The sequence below is a fragment of the Talpa europaea genome, assembly GCF_964194135.1.
Source record: "Talpa europaea genome assembly, chromosome: 10".
NCBI classification, from domain to species: Eukaryota; Metazoa; Chordata; class Mammalia; order Eulipotyphla; family Talpidae; genus Talpa; species Talpa europaea.
Genome location: NC_140077.1, coordinates 61,172,225 through 61,191,549, shown reverse-complemented (window position 1 = coordinate 61,191,549; position 19,325 = coordinate 61,172,225). Strand labels below are relative to the sequence as shown.

Genomic DNA, 19,325 nt, shown 5'->3' with positions numbered 1-19,325 from the left:
TTTCATTAAGTTATGGACAGTCAGTCAGTTATACTTAAAAAGACCGTCATTTCTGAGGCTGGACCGACTTATTTTCTTCCTTGATGTAAATATTTGAAGCTAGCAATAATTGTTTGATATAGTAGGATAAAAAGGATTTTATTAAAGCTTATAGATATTTTCCAGCTGTTTTCAGTATGAATTTCATTGGCTCTCTTTTGAGATGGTGAGAAATCTTTTTCCTCCAATGTTGGGAGATTTCCTTCTTGAAGAGACTAATGGGAGTGTAAGAACATCGGTCACTAGAGGGGAGTATTCTGTACTGACTGCCTGGGGAAAGGCTAATGATACCTAGACCCCTTAACTGCTTTGCAGTAATTACTGTACAGCAGTCTAAGAAAACACAAAGTTCATCCATGAATAGGGGCTGCAGGACCCCTAAGCTTATTTGCATTTATTTACACAAAATTCATTCATTCATTTAACATATATTTATTGGCACCTACAATGTGCTTGACACTCTTCTAGGTATTGACTATAGTCTTGGACTCCATGAAGTTTATATTTTGGTTGAGAGGAGAGCAAAAACAAACAACCAAATATTTATTTTCCATGGGAAACTTCAGGTATTATCTTAATACCAGGTGGTGATAAATACTAAAAGGAAAAGTCACCAAGAATGAGGGGCTAGATCTTAATAGGGCAAAAGGACTGTTAGTTTGAATAGGGTGATCAGGAAAGACTAAGATAGAGCAGGGAAAGGAAAACAGTGGAGGCTTGAAAGAAGAATTGGGGAAAACAAATTATGTAGATATGGGATGACTTGGTGGTCCAGAGGGAGAGCTGTAAGTCCAAAAGCCCTGAGGTGGGAGTGTGCTGGATACATATAAGGCATAGCTATGTACCTGGCATGAAAAAACAATACAGCTGATTTTCAAAAAGCTCCACAAAAGCAAATTGTAATAGGGGCCTCCCTGGTGGCACGAGGGTTTAAGCACTCCACTATGAAGAAAACCACAGCCTCTACAGCATGAATTCGACCCCTGGCTGGTCAGGGAGCAGCCCACATGGCAAAGCAGACCTCTCCTGTCTCACTTGCTGCTCCCCTTAGCAGTGTATTTCAGTCAATCTGCCTGTTCTGCTCTCCACTCTGGTGAGTCCTCTCACCACCCCCACTCTGCCATCTCTGACCTGTACCCCAGTTCTTGTATGCATAAATTAATAAATCTTTGAAAAGAAAAAAGCAAATTGTAATAAAATGAGCTCTGAAGCTTTTTTTACACAAGACCCAATAACATTTGCCCAGCACTTGCTGGATCTAGTTAGGAACATGGGCAATAGTGGCAAGCAGATCTTGATTTGAATGCAGGTTTTGGAACACGCTAACAAGTACTAGCACAGGTTTCTGGGCAAGTTACTCTCTGTATTCTTAAGATTATTGTGAAAGTTAAATGAGACTAAAGCAATTAAAGCATTTAGAATTGTTCCTGGCATTTAGAGAGAACACATTAAGAAATTATATTCTCTGTACTTATGACAGATAATGTAGTTGCTACTATAAACATAAAGCTAGAGTAGCAAAATGAACAGAGCCAAGTAGAGATGAAGGCTAGGGACATTTAATTAGTGATGAAGGTACATTTTTTTTAAAAGCCAACTTATAGCAGGAATAGGGGAACCAAATAAGACGTGTAAAAAAATAATAACAGTACAAAAACATAACAAAGCAGAAACAGACAATTATAAATCAGAGACATCCTGCAGGGAAGGAGGAGGAAGAGGGATCAGAGGGAGGGTGGGAGGAGCATGGGGGACTGAGGTGATGGTGCACGGGTACACTGGGGAAGGAAATTCTATGGGGACTACACCTGAGGGGGTGGGGGGAAGCAAATATTATTTAAAAATGAACAATGAAGGGCCTCCCTGGTAGTGCAAGGGGTTAAGACACAACCCATGAAGCTTTCTGCAGCCACTGCAGCACGAGTTCAATCCCCGACCAGGGAGGTGACCCACGTGGTGCAGCAGACCTCCCATGACTCGCCCACTGCTCCCCTCAGCAGTGTATTTTGGTCAATCTGCCTGTTCTGTTCCCCTCTCTATCTCTGGTGAATCCTCTCACCTCCCACACCTCTGGTCTGTACCCCTGTTCTTGTATGCATTATATGCATAAATAAATACATCTTTAAAAAAAAATAAAAATGAGCAATGATGTAAAAAATTAAAAAAGATTATTCAAAAAGCCAGCAATGGCTAAAAATTTCACATATGAAAAATGGGTTTACACAAATTATGGAAATGTATGCCCCCAAATTTAAAATGTATATACAGTGCCTGATTCTTTAAAAGAACTTAGTGGAAATTTGGGCAACATCTTAAGTATTCTATTTGGATATCATACTTGCTATTCAGATGACAAATATAGTGGAGGCAGGTGGACTCACAGAGCCATGCTGGAAATTGCATTGTTTTTTCACGAGCAGGAACTGGTGTGGTCTAATCAAAGGCTCAACAGAGGACATTCTAGAGACTCTCTATAGGAGGGGCTTAGGGAAAATACTAGAAGGGTTCAAGAAATGAGATTTTCTTAAAGATTTCTTCCTTTTTTTTTAAAAAAAAAACAAACAATATATGTTTATTTGAGCTAATTGGTGATGAGGCGATGCTGATGTGGACCATGGGAGAAACTGAAGCCATTTTTTGGCAGAAACAGTGGGATCCATGCTGTACCTAGAATCCTCAATCCTTTGACACACTCAGATCACAGAAAGTCATCACTTTAAGTCTGCTATGTTGGGATGACATAGAATGAACCATACCTGTCTTCTTAGGTTGCACTAGACCTTGAGGAATTCTGTTAATGGAAAGGATATAATCATCTTCTGTTGCAACTTCATACTCTTCACAGGGGTAGCCTTTATGTTGAATGATTTCACTCTATGGAAAAAACACAATTTTTTTCAGTTCAGTTCTGTATGGCTATATTCCCAATAGTCCAAAAATAAATAAAAGATTCCTTGATGCTAAAGACATAGAAAAGAAATCCCTTACTTTTCCCTAGTCTATCATGTTATCTTAGAAATCATTCAACTAATCTACAGCCCTCATTTTCTTTATGTTTAATGTAGAGACTGGACTAGCATAGTGATTCTCAAAGTGTGGGCCCTGAACCAAAACTATCAGCATTGTGGGCACTTGTAATAATACAAAGCATCAGTTTCTACCCAAACTTACCAAATTTAGAACTCAGGAGGTAGCCCAGTAATTTGTGTTTTAATAGGCTTTTTAGGGATTCTGATACACTCTAATGTTTGAGAATCACTGGACCAGAACAAACTCTAAAACTTGGCTGTATCAGAATCACCTGGAATATTTAAATATACAGAATTTACATATTCCTGAGCTCACTTCATATTAGGGATCAGGAAATTCTAATGCAGCCAATGAGGTACTTCTAGGATGGCTCAGAAGAACTGCTAGGTTATACATTCCCTAAGGTTTTTCCTTCTCTAAAACCATAATCTCAAGAGCAATAGTTCTTAACATTTTTAGGTGAAGGATCCCTTGGTGAATGTGAGAAACATAAAAATGGATATACACTTTGAGGCATTTGCATTTTACATACAATTTTAGGGAGTTCATATCCTTTGTTGTCAATATATGGACCTCTGGTTTAAGGACCCCTGTTTTATACTGTGTTACATGTAGCAATTCTTTCTAAGATATGAACCTTGAGATTTCCTAAGTATCCTCACTGTTCTTGCTTACTGTTATCACCCAGAGAAGAAGAAACTATTTCTATCAATATCACTTTAAAAGGAGGAAAAGAGGATATTCCCAATGTGGTATATGGGATAAAACAGCATAGTAATTAAGAGAAAGGCCCTGAGGTCCTACTGTTTGAGTTTTAATCTTGACTCTATTATTAGAGTTAGCTATGTGGTCTTAGGAAATTTAGTCAACCCATTCCTATTTCTGTTTATTCATAAATATCCAGTGGTTCATATTCCTTGGGGTTATTGCAAGGAATATAAAAAGATAATGCATTAAAACTAGATTGCTTGACACATAGTAGATACTCAGTGAGCATTGGCTACTGTTATACTTAAAAATTGTTAACCAGATCTTATGGTGTGATACCATTACATACTTAACCTTAAGGAACTTAGAGAGCAGTGTTCGAAAATTTTAGTGTGCATAAGAATTACTTGGAGGATTTATTAAATTTCAAATTGCTATATCACACTGTACACAATCTGATTCAGTTGGTCTGGAGAAGACCAAAGAACTGACAGTGCTGATTTAGGAAATACTGTTTGAGAACCAAATTGCAGATGATTTGAGGAAGTAATATGTAAAATGTGAGAAGAGGAGACATCTCTCAAAGGTTTAATGAACATATATGGTAAGCAATATGTCAAATAAGGGGGGAAAGATATCAAAGAATGAAAAATCAAAGGAATTCTGAGCTGGAGGAGTACCATGAGCAGGCCTACTCAGGCAAAGGCTTATGAAGGAGAATTTGAATTGGGTCTTGACAGTTAAATAGGAGTTACCCAAAAGAGCGAAGGCTTTAAGCACAGGAGCATAGACATCCTGGAAAAAAAAGACCTACAGTCACAGTCAGCATTATCTGTAGATGACAATGATCAATAGATTATGCTCAACATGAGGGTTTATGTAAGATAATAAAAGGACATATCTTTGTGAACAGAAAAATGTAGGCCCCAAGGAATTACATTCTGAAGTGTATAGGCATTGCCTATAAAATTATAGATTTGTAAAACCATTTTGTGAGAAGTTTTCTATTCATCCATCCATCATTTACATATAGTCAAACTATTAATATTTAACTTTTAATTCTACTATGCATTCTACCAAGGTGGCTCCACACACTAAAATAATTCCTATTTATCTTTCTTCAGAAAAACCTTTCTAAAATCCCTTGATTAGACACATCTATTTTATATTTCCTTTCTTTCTTTTTTTTTTTAATCTCACTGCTTTTATAATAAGTAATTGACTATCTGTCTTTCCTGCCAGACTGTAAGCTCCATGAGGTCCGGGCTTTAATATTCCTACATTTCTCTGTAACCTCAGTGCACAGCACATTATCAGAGATTCACAAGGTGCTCAGTTAACACTTGCTAGAAAAACAAGTGAGTGAAAGCAGTTGAATACCAAGATATAGTGCATATAAGACAGTATACAGAGTGAAACCAATCTGGACTCTGAACAATTTTTCAGCAATTTCTTATTTTATTTTGCTTTCCCATGCATAGTTGCTCAATGGTAGAATTCAATTCAATGAATTTTAGTCTTAGGGTTTCTGAAACCACAACAGTGTGTAGGTGCTAGGCACACCTAGAGGGTGGGGACCAAGAAGACTAACACTGCTACAGCTAAAGAGATTATCCCCGCCTCAAACCCTTGAGAAATCCATGTTGGGCATCCTCAGGAAGAGAAGGATGGCTCCTAAGCCTCTACACTAGTGTTCTAACTATCTGGACAAACCATCTCAAGACAATCTGTCATTGGAATGGTCAAAAGAAACTTGGTACTTGCAATCGTAGATTCATAATACTTGTACTGCTTGTCAAGGTATTAGAACCCATTCATGGAGGCTTTGTAAAAAGTCTTAACTATTACAAAGGCATGTTAAATCTATGCTAAATTTATGACACGTGAACATTACATACTATCATCTTACTCATCTGGGGTAGCCTCTCCTTCTCATCTGGGAGGATCTATTGTATAGTGGTTATAATTATAAGTTTTGTGTTGAGGCAGGTCTGGATTTAAATTGTAGCTCTACTATCCACCAGCGACATGACCTGAATTAAGTTGCTTAACCTCTTTAATCTGTTTCTTGATTTGAAAATTGGGGATGATCAGATCTATAGGATAGGGCAATGGACATGAAATAAAAGACTGTCTTTGCAGCTTTCATCACAATTTCTGCTACGGAATAAGAGTTACTATATGGTAGCCATGATTAAAACCTGACTATGAATTTGAAAGTAAGCCAAAAATAATTCCCTGCAATAAACAGATATCACGTGAGCCCTGCATTTTATGCATGGGAAGTTTCTCTAACATTCAGGAGGGTCCTATAGTAGCCAGTCAACAGAGTTACATGTCCAGAATAGGATACAAAGGACAAATCAGAATAGCATAAGATGGTACTAGAAGTGGCACCTTGATAGTTAGTGAGGCTTAACAACTTCCCCGTATGGAGAAAAAGTAAAAAAATAAAATAAAAAGCACAGAAAATAGAAATGATTGAGAATCTGGACTTAGTACAAAATACTGCAATCATTTCTCTGCTCATAGAATGAACCTATGAATTCAAGGAAAAGCTAAATTATATTGAAATTCAAAGGGATGTAGTATTTCATCCAAATTTACTGACTTTGTTCAAGGAGAATCCAGGTCCACTCATACTCAGTTTAGTATTCTTCCTAGTATAATATGCTAATTTATTACTATGCTTTGCCAGTTGTAAAAAATCTCTACCAAATACAAATATAATACATATTTCACAAACAACATGTAGAACACTTTACTTCCCCTAAAAATTATGGAAAATTACAACTTACAACATTCATGAATGCTTCTGGGTCCACATCTTTAGTCGGCATACGTCCTGAATTCACATTTCTTTGCAACAGATACGCCACCAGGATCAGAAGCCATAGCTCCATTCTGTGCGAAACAATCCATTCTCTTGACAAGATTTTTGACATGGTCCAACATCTGCATTTATTTTTTCCTGGTATTATAATAACTCATTCTATAGCAGATGTATCTGTGGGTTTAAATGCGCTTTCATATATTATCTAGCTGCAATTTCTTTCCCAAATTCTGAAGCAAATTAAACAAGCTTAGTTGACAGGAATGAAAGAACACAAGGTGGAATCAAACATTATCTGGGATGGCCCAGTGGCCCCTCCTACTCCTCCCTCACACAACTTGTAGTTCACCAATCCTTTAACTTCTGGGTGTGTAGAACTTTCTTTGATGCAACCTGTAGTTATGTAAATAAGCTATTGCCTATAAAATGACTGCTTTTCATCATCAGGTAATAAAATTAGGGAGCATCTTTTTCTTTTTTCCCTAGTTTTTATCTTGCTCTGGTAGAAAAAAATATATGGAGTCTGCAAGGAACATTCCAAGTTTCTATAGCTACATTCTAGGGCTTTAGTTATCACTGTTCTGAGATCATTTGGTTGAAGATCAATGTAGTGAAATGTATTTTCACTTAAAATATTTTTTAAAAATTAGGACATTTTCTATCTTCATTTGGGTGATAATATTAATTTTAAAAAAGAAATCTTTCGTTATGTTGAACATATCTAAAAAGTTAACTAAATGCACAAGTAACCAAAGTTTTCATTTTGAGTTGTAACCACTAGTTAATTGCTGGGAAATAAATCAGATGCTACCTAGTAATTAAATCCTCTGCAATTGTAAAATGAATTACAGCTTAGTTATTTGCATGAATTAATGTCTCTGTTCAATCAACTATGTGGCAATATGAACAATTCCTTAGTCTACTAACATTTAAGTAGATCAGGAGGATAGATTACTGACATTTAAAGTCAAGTCTGTGTTAGTATTTAAGAAAAAAATCACAGTTAAATACATTTTTAGTTTTACATCAACTCTACAGAGCTTAATTTACAGCAAGTCACACCAGTTTATAGACTTGTGGAATGTGGTTGGGGAAGGAAGCAAAGCTGGAACAGGAATGATGAGTCTGTGGGAAAGTATCTGCCTACAATCTCAGCCTCACCCACTTTGGGCTGGCTGCATAATGTAATGAGGTAAGACTGCAGGTCTTATCTGGACTCATCTCAACATTTCCATTATTGTTGACCTGATACAGGCTAAAGAGGAACAAACTGACCTAATTCAGAAGAGCAGAGGGAGAATTCATCTAACACTGCAGAGTCCCAAGTCCTCAGTACCTCCTGAGTTCACACGGAGGTGATGCAAACTAAGACTTTAAAAAAAGTTATTTATTTTAAGGTTAAGCCAACCTTTCAGTTCAATACATATTAAGCCAACCTTTCAGTCAAGTGAGAGGAATTTGCAAGAACATGGCATACTGTGCTAAGAACTATAGCTACCTGATCTCAAAATCATGGGTTTGTTAAGTTTCCAAACTTTGGAAGGAAGCTGCATTTTTCTTAATATGTATAAGTTAAATTTATTCAACAATCTATTTTTGTGTTAATCTCTCCACACCTCACAGCATGTCTATAAAAATCTTTTAAGATTTTAGAAAAGAATTTTTGCTTCCACTTTTGACATTTTAGAATTTAAAGTGTTATATAGCCAGAAAGGAAAAAAAAAATCTCATTCAGCGATTTTTTTGGTACTATGAAGGTGTATTTAGTTTGCTCAACAATATCTAACTAGCTTGTAGCAAGGCCACAACTAAAATTCAGAGATTGTAATTTGTTCCTCAGTATTATTATCACATTGGAAAAAAATTAACATTTCAATATCCTCTTCCTTATTCAAGGACAAAACCTCAACTGTTATTTTTGTTCTTGTTTTAAAAGATTTATTTACTTATGCATATAAGAACTTGGGTGCAGGCAAGAGGTACAGGGATAAGGGGGGCTGAGAGAATTCACCAGAGCTAGAGCGGGGACCAGAACAGGCAGGTCTGCTGAAATACACTGCTGAGGGGAGCAGCGGGCAGGACAGGAGAGGTCTGCTGTGCCATGTGGGTAGCTCCCTGGCCAGCTGAGGATCCAGCTCATGCTATAGAGGCTGCAGATAGCTGCATTGTGCTTAACCCCTTGCACCACCAAGGAGGCCCAAAACCTCAACTATTATGAAAAACAATTACAAAAATTCCTGTAAAATATCTCTTTAAAATGTTTTCTGTTGGACTTAAAAGTTAAAATAATTCTTAATAATTTCATCATAATTTTGAGAGATTACTCACATTTGTTCCAACATGTTCAACTCCCACAAGTGTACCCCCAGTGCACTTGTGAATGCTGCATAGACTTGTTAATGAAAGAATTGATGACAATAGATTGGTTAGTTCAGAATAAATCCTATCTTTTAAGTAGGAGAACACTTTCATTTACCCTCCTTTTTTTTTTTTTTCAGTCTTTAGAGATTATGTCCTTTTGGGGTATAAGCATAATTCAGAGAAAATACAATTCAATTTAGCTCTCAATTTCTTGGGGAATTTTATGAGTTCATAAGTGACATTTTGGTAACAGGAAAGTGACATCATAAATCCATGTGAAAGAACTACATTTTGAGCAAATGTGAGGTAGCTAACTACAGTTCTTCCACAATGGAAGGGGAATTTTAACAATGCTCTCTTCACCTTAGCAACCCAGAATCTGAAAAACATCAGAAACATTATAAAGAGAGACGGAAGATCCAAATGTGCCAATATAAACTGCAATTTGAATAGTTTATCTTGAGATATTTGTCTTTAGAAGTTTCTGCCAAATAATTCTATGGTATTTTAAAATGGATTTTACCATTTCAATATATAAAGAAAAATCTGAAGCACTCCAGGATCTTGAAACTAAGAAAATGGTCTCCCTTAAGATGCAATATCTATAAATATCAACATTGTATAAATCAACATATTAAATAGAGAAAGATTAAGAAAAAGCGTTCTAAGAAGAGACTAAATGGGGCCTCCCCTGGTGGCGCAGGCAGTTGAGAGCCACGCTGTGAAGCTGTCTGCAGCCTCTGCAGCTCTGGTTGGATCCCGGCCAGCCGGTGAGGGTCCCACATAGCGCGGTAGACCTCTCCTGTCTCACCCGCTGCTCCCCTTAGCAGTGTATTTCGTCACTCTGCTTGTTCTGTTCCCCACTCTGTCTCTGGTGCATCCTCTCACTGTCCCGCGCATCTGGCCTGTACCTCGGTTCTTGTATAAATAAATAAATAAATCTTAAAAAAAAAAAGACTAAAAGAAGAATCAACATGTAGCCTTACAGAGGTACTCTGTGTATTGAAACTATAAAAATTAAAACAGGTAAAACAAAGAAAGAAAACCAGTAACATGAGAGTAAAAAAAAGAAAAGAAAAACAAAAAACACAAAACCTTGACACTCTGAAAGAATTCCTCTTTTTCTGCTTAAGTAGCACATTAAAGGATATTAGTGCTGCTTTTCCCAATATTGAACTGACTTATATTAAAACAACTCTTTCAGATTTTATAAACCAGGCTCTTGAGTACAGTGTGCCATGAAAGTTATCTCAAAGTCCAGTTCAATACTCTTGCCAGATCACTCTGTGATCAAATGACCAAAACTTTCACAGTGAGTCAAATTCATGTTCCACTCATTCTCCCATGTCCCACAGGGAACTCCAGGTTCTCATGCATCTGAACTTTTTTTTTTTAAGATTTATTTATTTATGCACACAAGAACTGGGGCACAGGCCGGAGGTGGGGGGCAGGGAGGTGAGAGGATTCATCAGAGACAGAGCGGGGAACAGAACAGGCAGATTGAATGAAATACACTGCTGAGGGGAGCAGCAGGTGAGCCAGGAGAGGTCTGCTGTGCCATGTGGGTGGCTCCCTGGCTGGGGATCGAACTAATGCTGCAGAGGCTGCAGACAGCCCCATAGGCTGCGTCTCAACCCCTTGCGCCACTAGGGAGGCCCCAAATAAACTTTTGTCTTAGATGCCCTCCCATTTTGTCAGACATAAAGTATATGATTCTCATTTTGACACCAATCAATATCTCTCAGTTATAGTACTCAATATGTGATGGTTCTTCAGTAAGAGAGAAATAGAAATTGTTTTATTTTAGAGTAAAGTTATCCCAGTGCTAAAATAAGTTGCAGCTAAATTTTAAAATTTATAAGTTTGGGGAAATATTGAAAACATCATTGCAAAATATTATGACAGAATGTACTTATATTTAAGTTGAGACACAAGGAAAACAACAGGATTTTAAAATGATAGCAGCATATTGAGGCTGCTGTCATTATAGAAAGTATAACCTAAAACATGAGTTAAAAACTGAATACACAAATATTCACACCTAAAATCTACCACCTTATAAAATTTTAGGAAGTTCACAAATATAAGGTACCATTAACATTAGTGATGTTTCAAATGTTTATCCATTTCTTCTAATATGGTTTGTTGGCATACAATTGTTCATAATAACTTCTTATGATTTGCTGCTGTGGCATCAGTTGTAATGTTACTTCTTTCATTTCTTTTTATTTATTTGAGCCATTTCTCTTTTTTTTTAGTGTAGATGAAGGTTTTCCACTTTCATTTATCTTTTTAAGAAAGCAATTCTTAATTTTTGTCTTTTCTACTGTTTTTCTTAGTCTGCATTTCACTTGTTTCTGTTGTGATCTTTATTTCCTTCCTTCTGATAATTTTGGACTTGGTTTGCTCTTTTTCTTGTTTTTTTTTTTTTTTTTGTCTGTTTGTTTTTGAGGTGTAAAGCTCAGTCATATATTGGAGATGTTTCTTTTTTTCTTCTTAATTAGATGTTTATTGCCTTTGCAGCTTCCCATAGATTTGGTATGCAATGTTTCCATTTTAGCTTGTTTCAAAATTTATTTTGATTTCCCTTTTGATTTCTTTTTTGACTCATTGTTCAAGATTGTGTGAATTTCTACATTTCTAAAAATTTTTCAGGTTTCCTCCTGTTACTGATTTCTAGGTCCATATCATTATGTTTGGAAAAGTTACTTAGCATGACAGTTCAATCTGACAGTGGTGAAGATTTGTTTTGTGACCTATCATATGATATATCCCGGAGATTGTTCCATGTGTGCTTGAAAGAATGTGTATTCTACTGCTGTTGGTTGGATCTTCTGTTAAGTCCACTTGGTCTGAAACACAGTCTTGTACTGCAATGACATGTGTATATCATTTCTTTTAAGGGTGTCCCATAAATCCCAGTAAATGCTTTCTTCATTTTATTTTTGCTCCTATGATTGGATAATTTCAAGCTCAAGGTTTCATTCCTTTGTTTGCTCAAGTGCACTATAAGAACTTTATTGAATTTTTCAGTTTAGTCATTGTATTCTTCAGCTACATAATTTCTGGTTTTTTATTTTTTATTTTTTGGCTTGTTGAATTTCTCATTTTGTTGCTATGTTGTTTGCCTGATAATACAAAATTGTTATTTGTGTTCTTTTGTAGTTCTCCAAGTATCTATAGAACAATTATTTTGTATTCCTTGTAGGGAAATTCCTGGGTTTACATTTCTTTTCTACATTTCTTTTTTACATTTCTTACATTTTTTGTAAGAAATGGCTGGTGTGTATTCCTTTGGTGGAATCATGTTTTCATCATTCTTTATAATCCCTATAGCTTCCTATAGGTATATGTTCATCTGAAGAAACAGTCACCTCTTTAAGATCTCTTGAAAGGATTTTGGTAAGGAAAACTTTTGCCTGTCAGTGGGAGCATATTAAACTTTGTTGCAACCCCAGGATTAAAGGTGCTGGTTGCCAAGAGTGGGTTACGTGGTGGTACATGGACCAGAGAGGGCAGCCCCTCCATCAGGACACTGGAGTACACAGCATTAACAACTACATGGGTTTTGGTGAAAACTTTAGCGGTCTGCAGAGACTGCAAGGACTGCCAGAGTCCTCAGTAGTGTCTCCAAGGAACAGGGCATGTTACAGTGATGGTTGGAGTCAGTGTGGTATGCACATTCGATGGGTGAGAGGGGAAGTTTCTGGCACCTATGTAATCGCAGAGGCAAATAGCAGATACATATCTAGTGATGGGGGTTAGGACTGGGCCCACCTGTGAATTCATGGATAGTTGTGGAGCCCTTGGCTGGTGGCAAAGTCTCCCCTTAGGTATGCACACCTCCGTGGAGGTCAGTGACGGACATTGGACTGGTGGTGTAAAAGTGCTCAGCTTGAGCAGTTTCTTCTAATCATGTGGTGAGGGTCAGACATAAAGGTGTAGTATGGCAAGTTGCAATTGTGCCACTACAGAGATCTTGTCTGGCTGCTAATGTGGCAGAAACAAGGCGGGAAGGTGTGGACAGGGACTCAGGTGGCTGGTGTGCATGAGCATGGACACCTATAGAGAGAAGGTTAGTGAAATCTGCAAGGAGTCTGTGGTGGTCGTGCTAGTTTCTATAGTGGCAAAGCTGCTATGTTTTCAGAGTAGATGTTCCACTAGGAACCTCTAGCTCTTACTGTGTGGCTGTTATTGGTAGTTCCTGCTTCTCTTTTTTGTACCTAGCTGTCTCTATATGTCTTTACTTAGCCAATATGAGCAGGGCAAAGCCAAAATGGGCCTTTCATGTGGTGTTTTGGAAGGCTGGGAAGCTCAGTGTTTACCTTGCTCTACTGTTCCTGGCAAGGGAACTCTTCAGCTGGAGATTCCTCCTAAACTCTTCAGCTGGAAATGCTGGCTGGGGGAAGGGATGATGTAGGCAAGAGGAAACTGTTTTCCTTTTCTTTACATGTGGTTATTCTCAGGTTATTTGTTATATGGACTTGCTGAAGTTTCTCTCAGAACAATTTTATTTGTGGATAGTTGTGTTATTGCTGATCTTTGTGAGAAGACTGAGATTGGAGTCTCTTACTTAGGCTATTATTTTTATCCCTTTAACATCAGTGATGAAATCATCACATCATTCAGCCTCTGTACAATTGTGAGAATGAGTTGAAATGGTAAATAGCATCTTCATATTATGTAAATAGTTTTGACCTTGAAGATTTCCCTGCGCTCACACTACATGAACAGAGCCATAAACAAGCCCTGCCCTGCCCTCACGGAGCAGTCAAGCCAAGATCTCTGAGAAGCTGACGTCCCAAACAGTCTCTTCTCTAGGAGAACCTGGAGACATGATGGTTTCGTAGACTGCACTCCAGTACTGAAATGTCCCAGGTCATATTACACATGAGCAAGCAAACTTAGCTCTGACAGCTAGTATTGGGCTAGCAATTGCTTAATCATCATCTTACTGTTTCCAGCTTTTCCTTTCCAGTGTCTAGCCAGGAGTAAATAATTTTTGCTCTACTTAACATATGTAGTAATTAAGAAGATAGACTGGGAATTGTACAGACAGCTTGATTATTTCCTATATTGTCATGCATTGCTAGACCACGGGGATATATTCTGAGAAATGCTTCAGCAAGTGTTTTCCTTGTTTTGCAGCTGTGCTAGAGTGTGCTCACGCAAACCCAGCTGGAATAGCCTACTACACACCTAGGCTGTGTAACAACTTATTGCATGCAGTTTGCCGTTGTCCAAAACCATGGTTATGTGATATGTGACTGTGTACATAACTTCCGGTAAACTACTTTCTTATAGAAACTCAATGTCCCCACTTGCAAATGGTGAACAGTAATGACACCTTCCTTCTCAGGCTGCCTTGAAGGTTCACTGAGAAACAAATAAACAGCCAGTGCTAAGTGAGCATGGACCACATCTCAGCAGTATTACTTCGTGCAGCTCCAGGTTGTCAGACTGCCGGACAGTCATTCCTCCATCACAGCCTCTTGCTCTCTGACCTAATGTTTATCAGACAAACCAGTTTCTCAGTCAACGAGGACAACCCCTGTTTAGAGAACAGCAATCATATCCCCTGCAGACCTGACTCACTGAATCCAGACTCCATCCCTTCCAGATGTTGTGATCTTTGTGGAAGCACTTACTCCTCAGGGCCCCACTTGGAATAAGATGCTGTCAGGATGAAAAGGAAAATGTGTACAAGTGGAGCGAACACATAGTGGATGCCATGGGAGAGTCATTTCTTCCCCCCCCCCTTTTTTTTTCTTCTCAAAGGAGTCTATGATATGGACACAAAATCAGTGGCTTCAGTTTTCATATTTATTTCTAAACTGGGATTCACTATCATAATTTGTTAGACCTGAAATTGGACTTCTGAGATCCCTTAGTTCAACTTCCTCACTTTTATTTAAAATTATATAACATGCAGAATACATACTGGTGGTAAAACTTCAAATACTGTAGAATTCAAATACTGTAGAGAGCATAGAATGAGATGTACATCTTACTTTTCTTCCTGGAGTTAATTCCCATTAATAGCTTGATGTGTATCCCTTTAGACACTTTATACATATATATATATATACACACATTTACATATACACGTAATTATATATACACAAGCATGTAACTTTATGTGAATACATTTATTTAATTGGAATGTATTACATACATTTCTGAAACTTTGTCCATTGTATTGAATTTCTGCATAATACCACACTGTTATTTCAAGAAATGATGATGTACCAGTCATTTCTTCCTAATGGCCTTTCACTTGCTTGCAAAGTTTAGTTATTATAAATAAATCACAACAATGGTCTGTGTGTAAATACATATATGTGTATACATACATAGGTATTATGTGCATATTTGAGAATTATTTTTATGAAATAAATTTATAGATGTGCTCCCAAAAGATTGAACCTATGTAAGTTATCATAATTATGTGTTCACAGCATAACTATGTGTTCACAACTTTCTTCATCGGTTCTATAATTTTTGCCACTCTTTCAGGGTCAATTCCTCTAAATTTTGCAAATCTGATACAATCAAGATGTTATCTTATTGAAGTTTTAGTTTGCCTTTTTCTGTAATGATGAAGCTGAATTTTTTTTTTATGTTTTGGCTATTTGATTTACTTTTATGAACTGCTTTTTTGAATTACTAACCTGTTTGCTCTGTGCTTTTTAAAATGATTTGTCAGGCTTTTTAATTTCTATGATATTGATTTTCAGTTTGTTAGACACATTCCAAATATTTTATCTTTACCTTAAAAATTTTGATCATGGTGTCTTTTTCAGTTGTTATTTTGTCATATAAAATATTAAAATATTGTGAAATTAACTCTTTTTAGGGCTGCATTTTTGCCTTCTGGATTTTCTGTTTTCTAAATAGATTTTCTTTACCACAAGTTATAAAAATATAATCTATATTTTTCAGTAATTTTATGATTTTTTTTATTTGGAACATAAGATCATGTGAATTTTTTTCCCCCAGAATGAGTAGGTATTAATTCTGGATTTTTTTTAAAGTAGTTATTTAGCTAATTAATTAGTATCACTTATCATGTAGTCTTTTCTGGTTCCACTGCTAAAAATGCCACCTTTATACTTGCATCTTATGTTACAAAATCCTCAATCTCCAGAGAACATACATAATCTTCCTATGTATGCTTCTCATCTGGAAACGTTTTGTCGTCCAGGATTGGCAATGTCTGGACACATTCTGGTTGTGACCACTAGGGGTGTGCTACTGGCATCTAGTGGTAGAGGTGGGCATGCTGTTCAACATATTACAACTCACAGGACAGACCCCACAACAAAGAATTTCCTTGCTGAGCTTGAAAAATCTTGGCCTAGAGTCATCACAGAATGTCATCATAGGTCTGAAAAATACATCCTATGTAGAAAAGATATATAAACATATTTTTCAATCAGTATTATATAAGGAGGTGACTTAAGCCATTTTGGTGAATTACTCAGTTCTACTGGGTGTCTCCCAAGTATACAGGTATGCTATTAATAAACTTCTTTTCAATTTTTTCTCTTGCCAAATAAGAGAATTAAATTACTAGCCTCTTGCATCTGCCGGTAAGTTCTTTAAAAGTTGTTTGCCTACAAACTTGCCATCATGGTTTGTTAGCTGTCTGTGTTCTAGGAAAGAAAAAAGAAAGTGACTTTTTTTCATTGTCTTTCCTATGAGAGGACTGAAATATTTTATTATCACCAACAAATGCTGGAGACTCAGGACAACACATGCATACATACTAGTTGTGTGCTCTTTTCAAAGTGCACTTTAATCAGGTCAGGGAGGGTCAAATTTCTCAAACCTGACTTTCCTGCTCATATTTGAGAAAGTCGTTCTGACAATCATTTGATTGTTGATGTGTTGATTTCACTTCACAACCTAATGAAACTGAAACATAAGTTTTAGGAGTCTAGCTTTACAATTTGATGAATGTATGAATCACACTCCACCCACCACCACAGTCCTAGTACCATTCACTACCTTCCAATTGACCCCTTCATGTGTTCTTCCTGCCTCTTCCTCTGCCCTCTGGTGGCAGCCATTTTGTTGTCAGAGTACAGAGTTATTTTTGAGTTCTGTTAATTCATGTGTTTTGTCTCTTTATAATTCATATATGAGTGAAATCATCTGGCAATTTTCAAAAGTACAGAATGCTTCAAAAATGGATGTGTCATCCCTGTACAAGGGTCAAGGTCATCATCACTGTATTATCCTGATTTTAGTAGCTGTCCTGCTGACATGAACAGAGAAATTTATAATTTTGTCAGGTGAACCAAAAGATTCCAAGAAGCAGCCAAATGCCATTGTGTAGCACCCACAGATTCTGCTGAGGGAGAGAAGCCCTAATTCCGTGAGGCACATTGTACCAGCTGGGCTTCCCCCACAGAGAGGAAGTTAATCCAGACAGTGAAACAATTCTGGTGCTTTTAAGGTTGAAGATATCTCTGTATTCACCAGCACCAGAAAAGTAATAAAATGATGACTCATAATAACTATGACCTCACTGAGATTTTAAAATGTAAAAGGAAAAATCACAGGGATTGAAGAGATAGGCATGTATGTTACTTATTTCTATGATTGCTAATGATGCTTTATGTGGATTCAGTTTCTTTAATTTTGAAGTGAATTTAAATATTAATTATTATAAACTGGGCTGCATTGAAGACAAATATAGCAAAGCCTAGAGAATATGATCATGTAATGCCAAATGGGAAACATTGTTAACCACCAAATGCCATTCTAGGAGACATTTTGCAAATCCTCTGAGAAGCTGAATTTTCTGTAGTTTATTGAGTCATAATTTATTAGCATCCAGGGCCTCTTGATCCCAGAGATAAAAGAGGTATGAGAATAGCAGTGAAGAACTTAAGCTCCACACATTGCTTCAATGAGAGCAAAATAATTTTCATAAATACACTTGGCAGATAGGAAAAAAATGTTATCTTGTAATCTTTAGATCCTGGCCTTCCCATTTTCCACCTTTGGAGAGTCCATATGTTTATTGTCAAAATGGTCTCCTGGGGAATGTGCCAAGAAGGAAAGAAAATTGGAAATGAATTGACAAAAATTGCATACTGTTTGCAAATTGTGAAGAAGGTATTTGTGATGGAAGAATTGGTAAAAATAAAATCAAAATTAATATATAAAAAATAAATCAGCTTGCTAGACATAGTTTCTCCCCGGTGGAGTGGATTTGGGAGAAGAAAGTGAAGTGCAGAAGTCAGAGTGTCTCTGAGGCTCTTTTTTACTGTAGAGACATCTGTGCAGAGTTAATTTGTCATCAGGTGATGTTGAAACCTGCGGAAAATATGATGGGGAAGAGGGGAGGAATACTTCTTCATGCACATATTATGCAAGAAGGGAAATGAGAGCATCAAAGTTGCCTCTGTGTCTTAGCAGCCCTGGAATGGGGACTGACTCATGGCTTCTGAAGTCTGACAGCATGCCTTTTGGTCAGGGCATCTGGATTAGTGATTGCATCCTTATGGGAATTTGAGAACATGGGAGAAAATGAGGGTCTTACAACTTTTACATCTGTCATAAAACAGCAGATGATGAACTATAAATATTAAAACTTAAAACTACCTAAATCTTGTAAGTACATTTATGCAGATAAATAAAATCAGTAGTAATAAGATATATGCTTAAATTGTCTAAAAAAGGAGATAACTTAGGAGCTAACTTTAGCCCTTTCTTCCCAAACATCTTTCTTCCCCTATTCATAAGAAATTTATTGTGTTTCATCATAAGGATTGAAGTTTTGCTAAAAAATTGTTTCGTTAGTGAGACATTCAAGTGGGGAGCAATGAAGTGGGGATTGGGGACTGGGGTCCCTTGGTCACAGCTAAATGACTGTAGGGAGATCAAGTCCACTTCTTGGTCTTGGAATCTATAAAGTTGTTTGAATCAGATCAGTTATTTTCAAACTGTTCTGTGGAAATCTGTTTTCTGTAGAACTTCAGGGCATCTTTAAAATGTGAATTAAATTTTTCTTCAAATACTTTGCTTATTTAAATAATCTTGCTTCCATGTAATCTCAGGTGCACACGTTGTCTATGCAAGGTCACAATATAAGCGGTCATGTATTCAGTAATTTGTGCTAGCACTTTAGAGTAAAACTTCCTCTGCTATCTTACTTAATTGAAGGGGATTGAAGTTGCTTAAAACTTCTTAATTATTTAAAGACAACTACAGGCTTCAATAATTTTCTGTGCAGATTCTTACCATATCATATAATAATAATAATAATAATAAAACATTAAAGTGCAAGCCAGTCAGAGTGTTGTCACTTGTCAGAATTTCTGATTCTGAGGATCACTGAAGT

The 19,325-nt window shown here is 36.9% G+C and overlaps 1 protein-coding gene across 1 annotated transcript in view; it reads right to left on the bottom strand.

The window, feature by feature from the left end:
* LOC311178727 (lipase member M) overlaps positions 1-19,325 on the bottom strand; it is a gene marked incomplete at both ends in the record, with an annotated part of 71,630 nt that overhangs the window by 17,398 nt on the left and 34,907 nt on the right. Inside the window, 2 exons of the mRNA XM_084245462.1 lie at positions 2,796-2,913; positions 6,576-6,748. Of these exons, the coding sequence (XP_084101588.1) occupies positions 2,796-2,913; positions 6,576-6,748 (291 nt within the window). The remainder of the gene's footprint in view (positions 1-2,795; positions 2,914-6,575; positions 6,749-19,325) is intronic.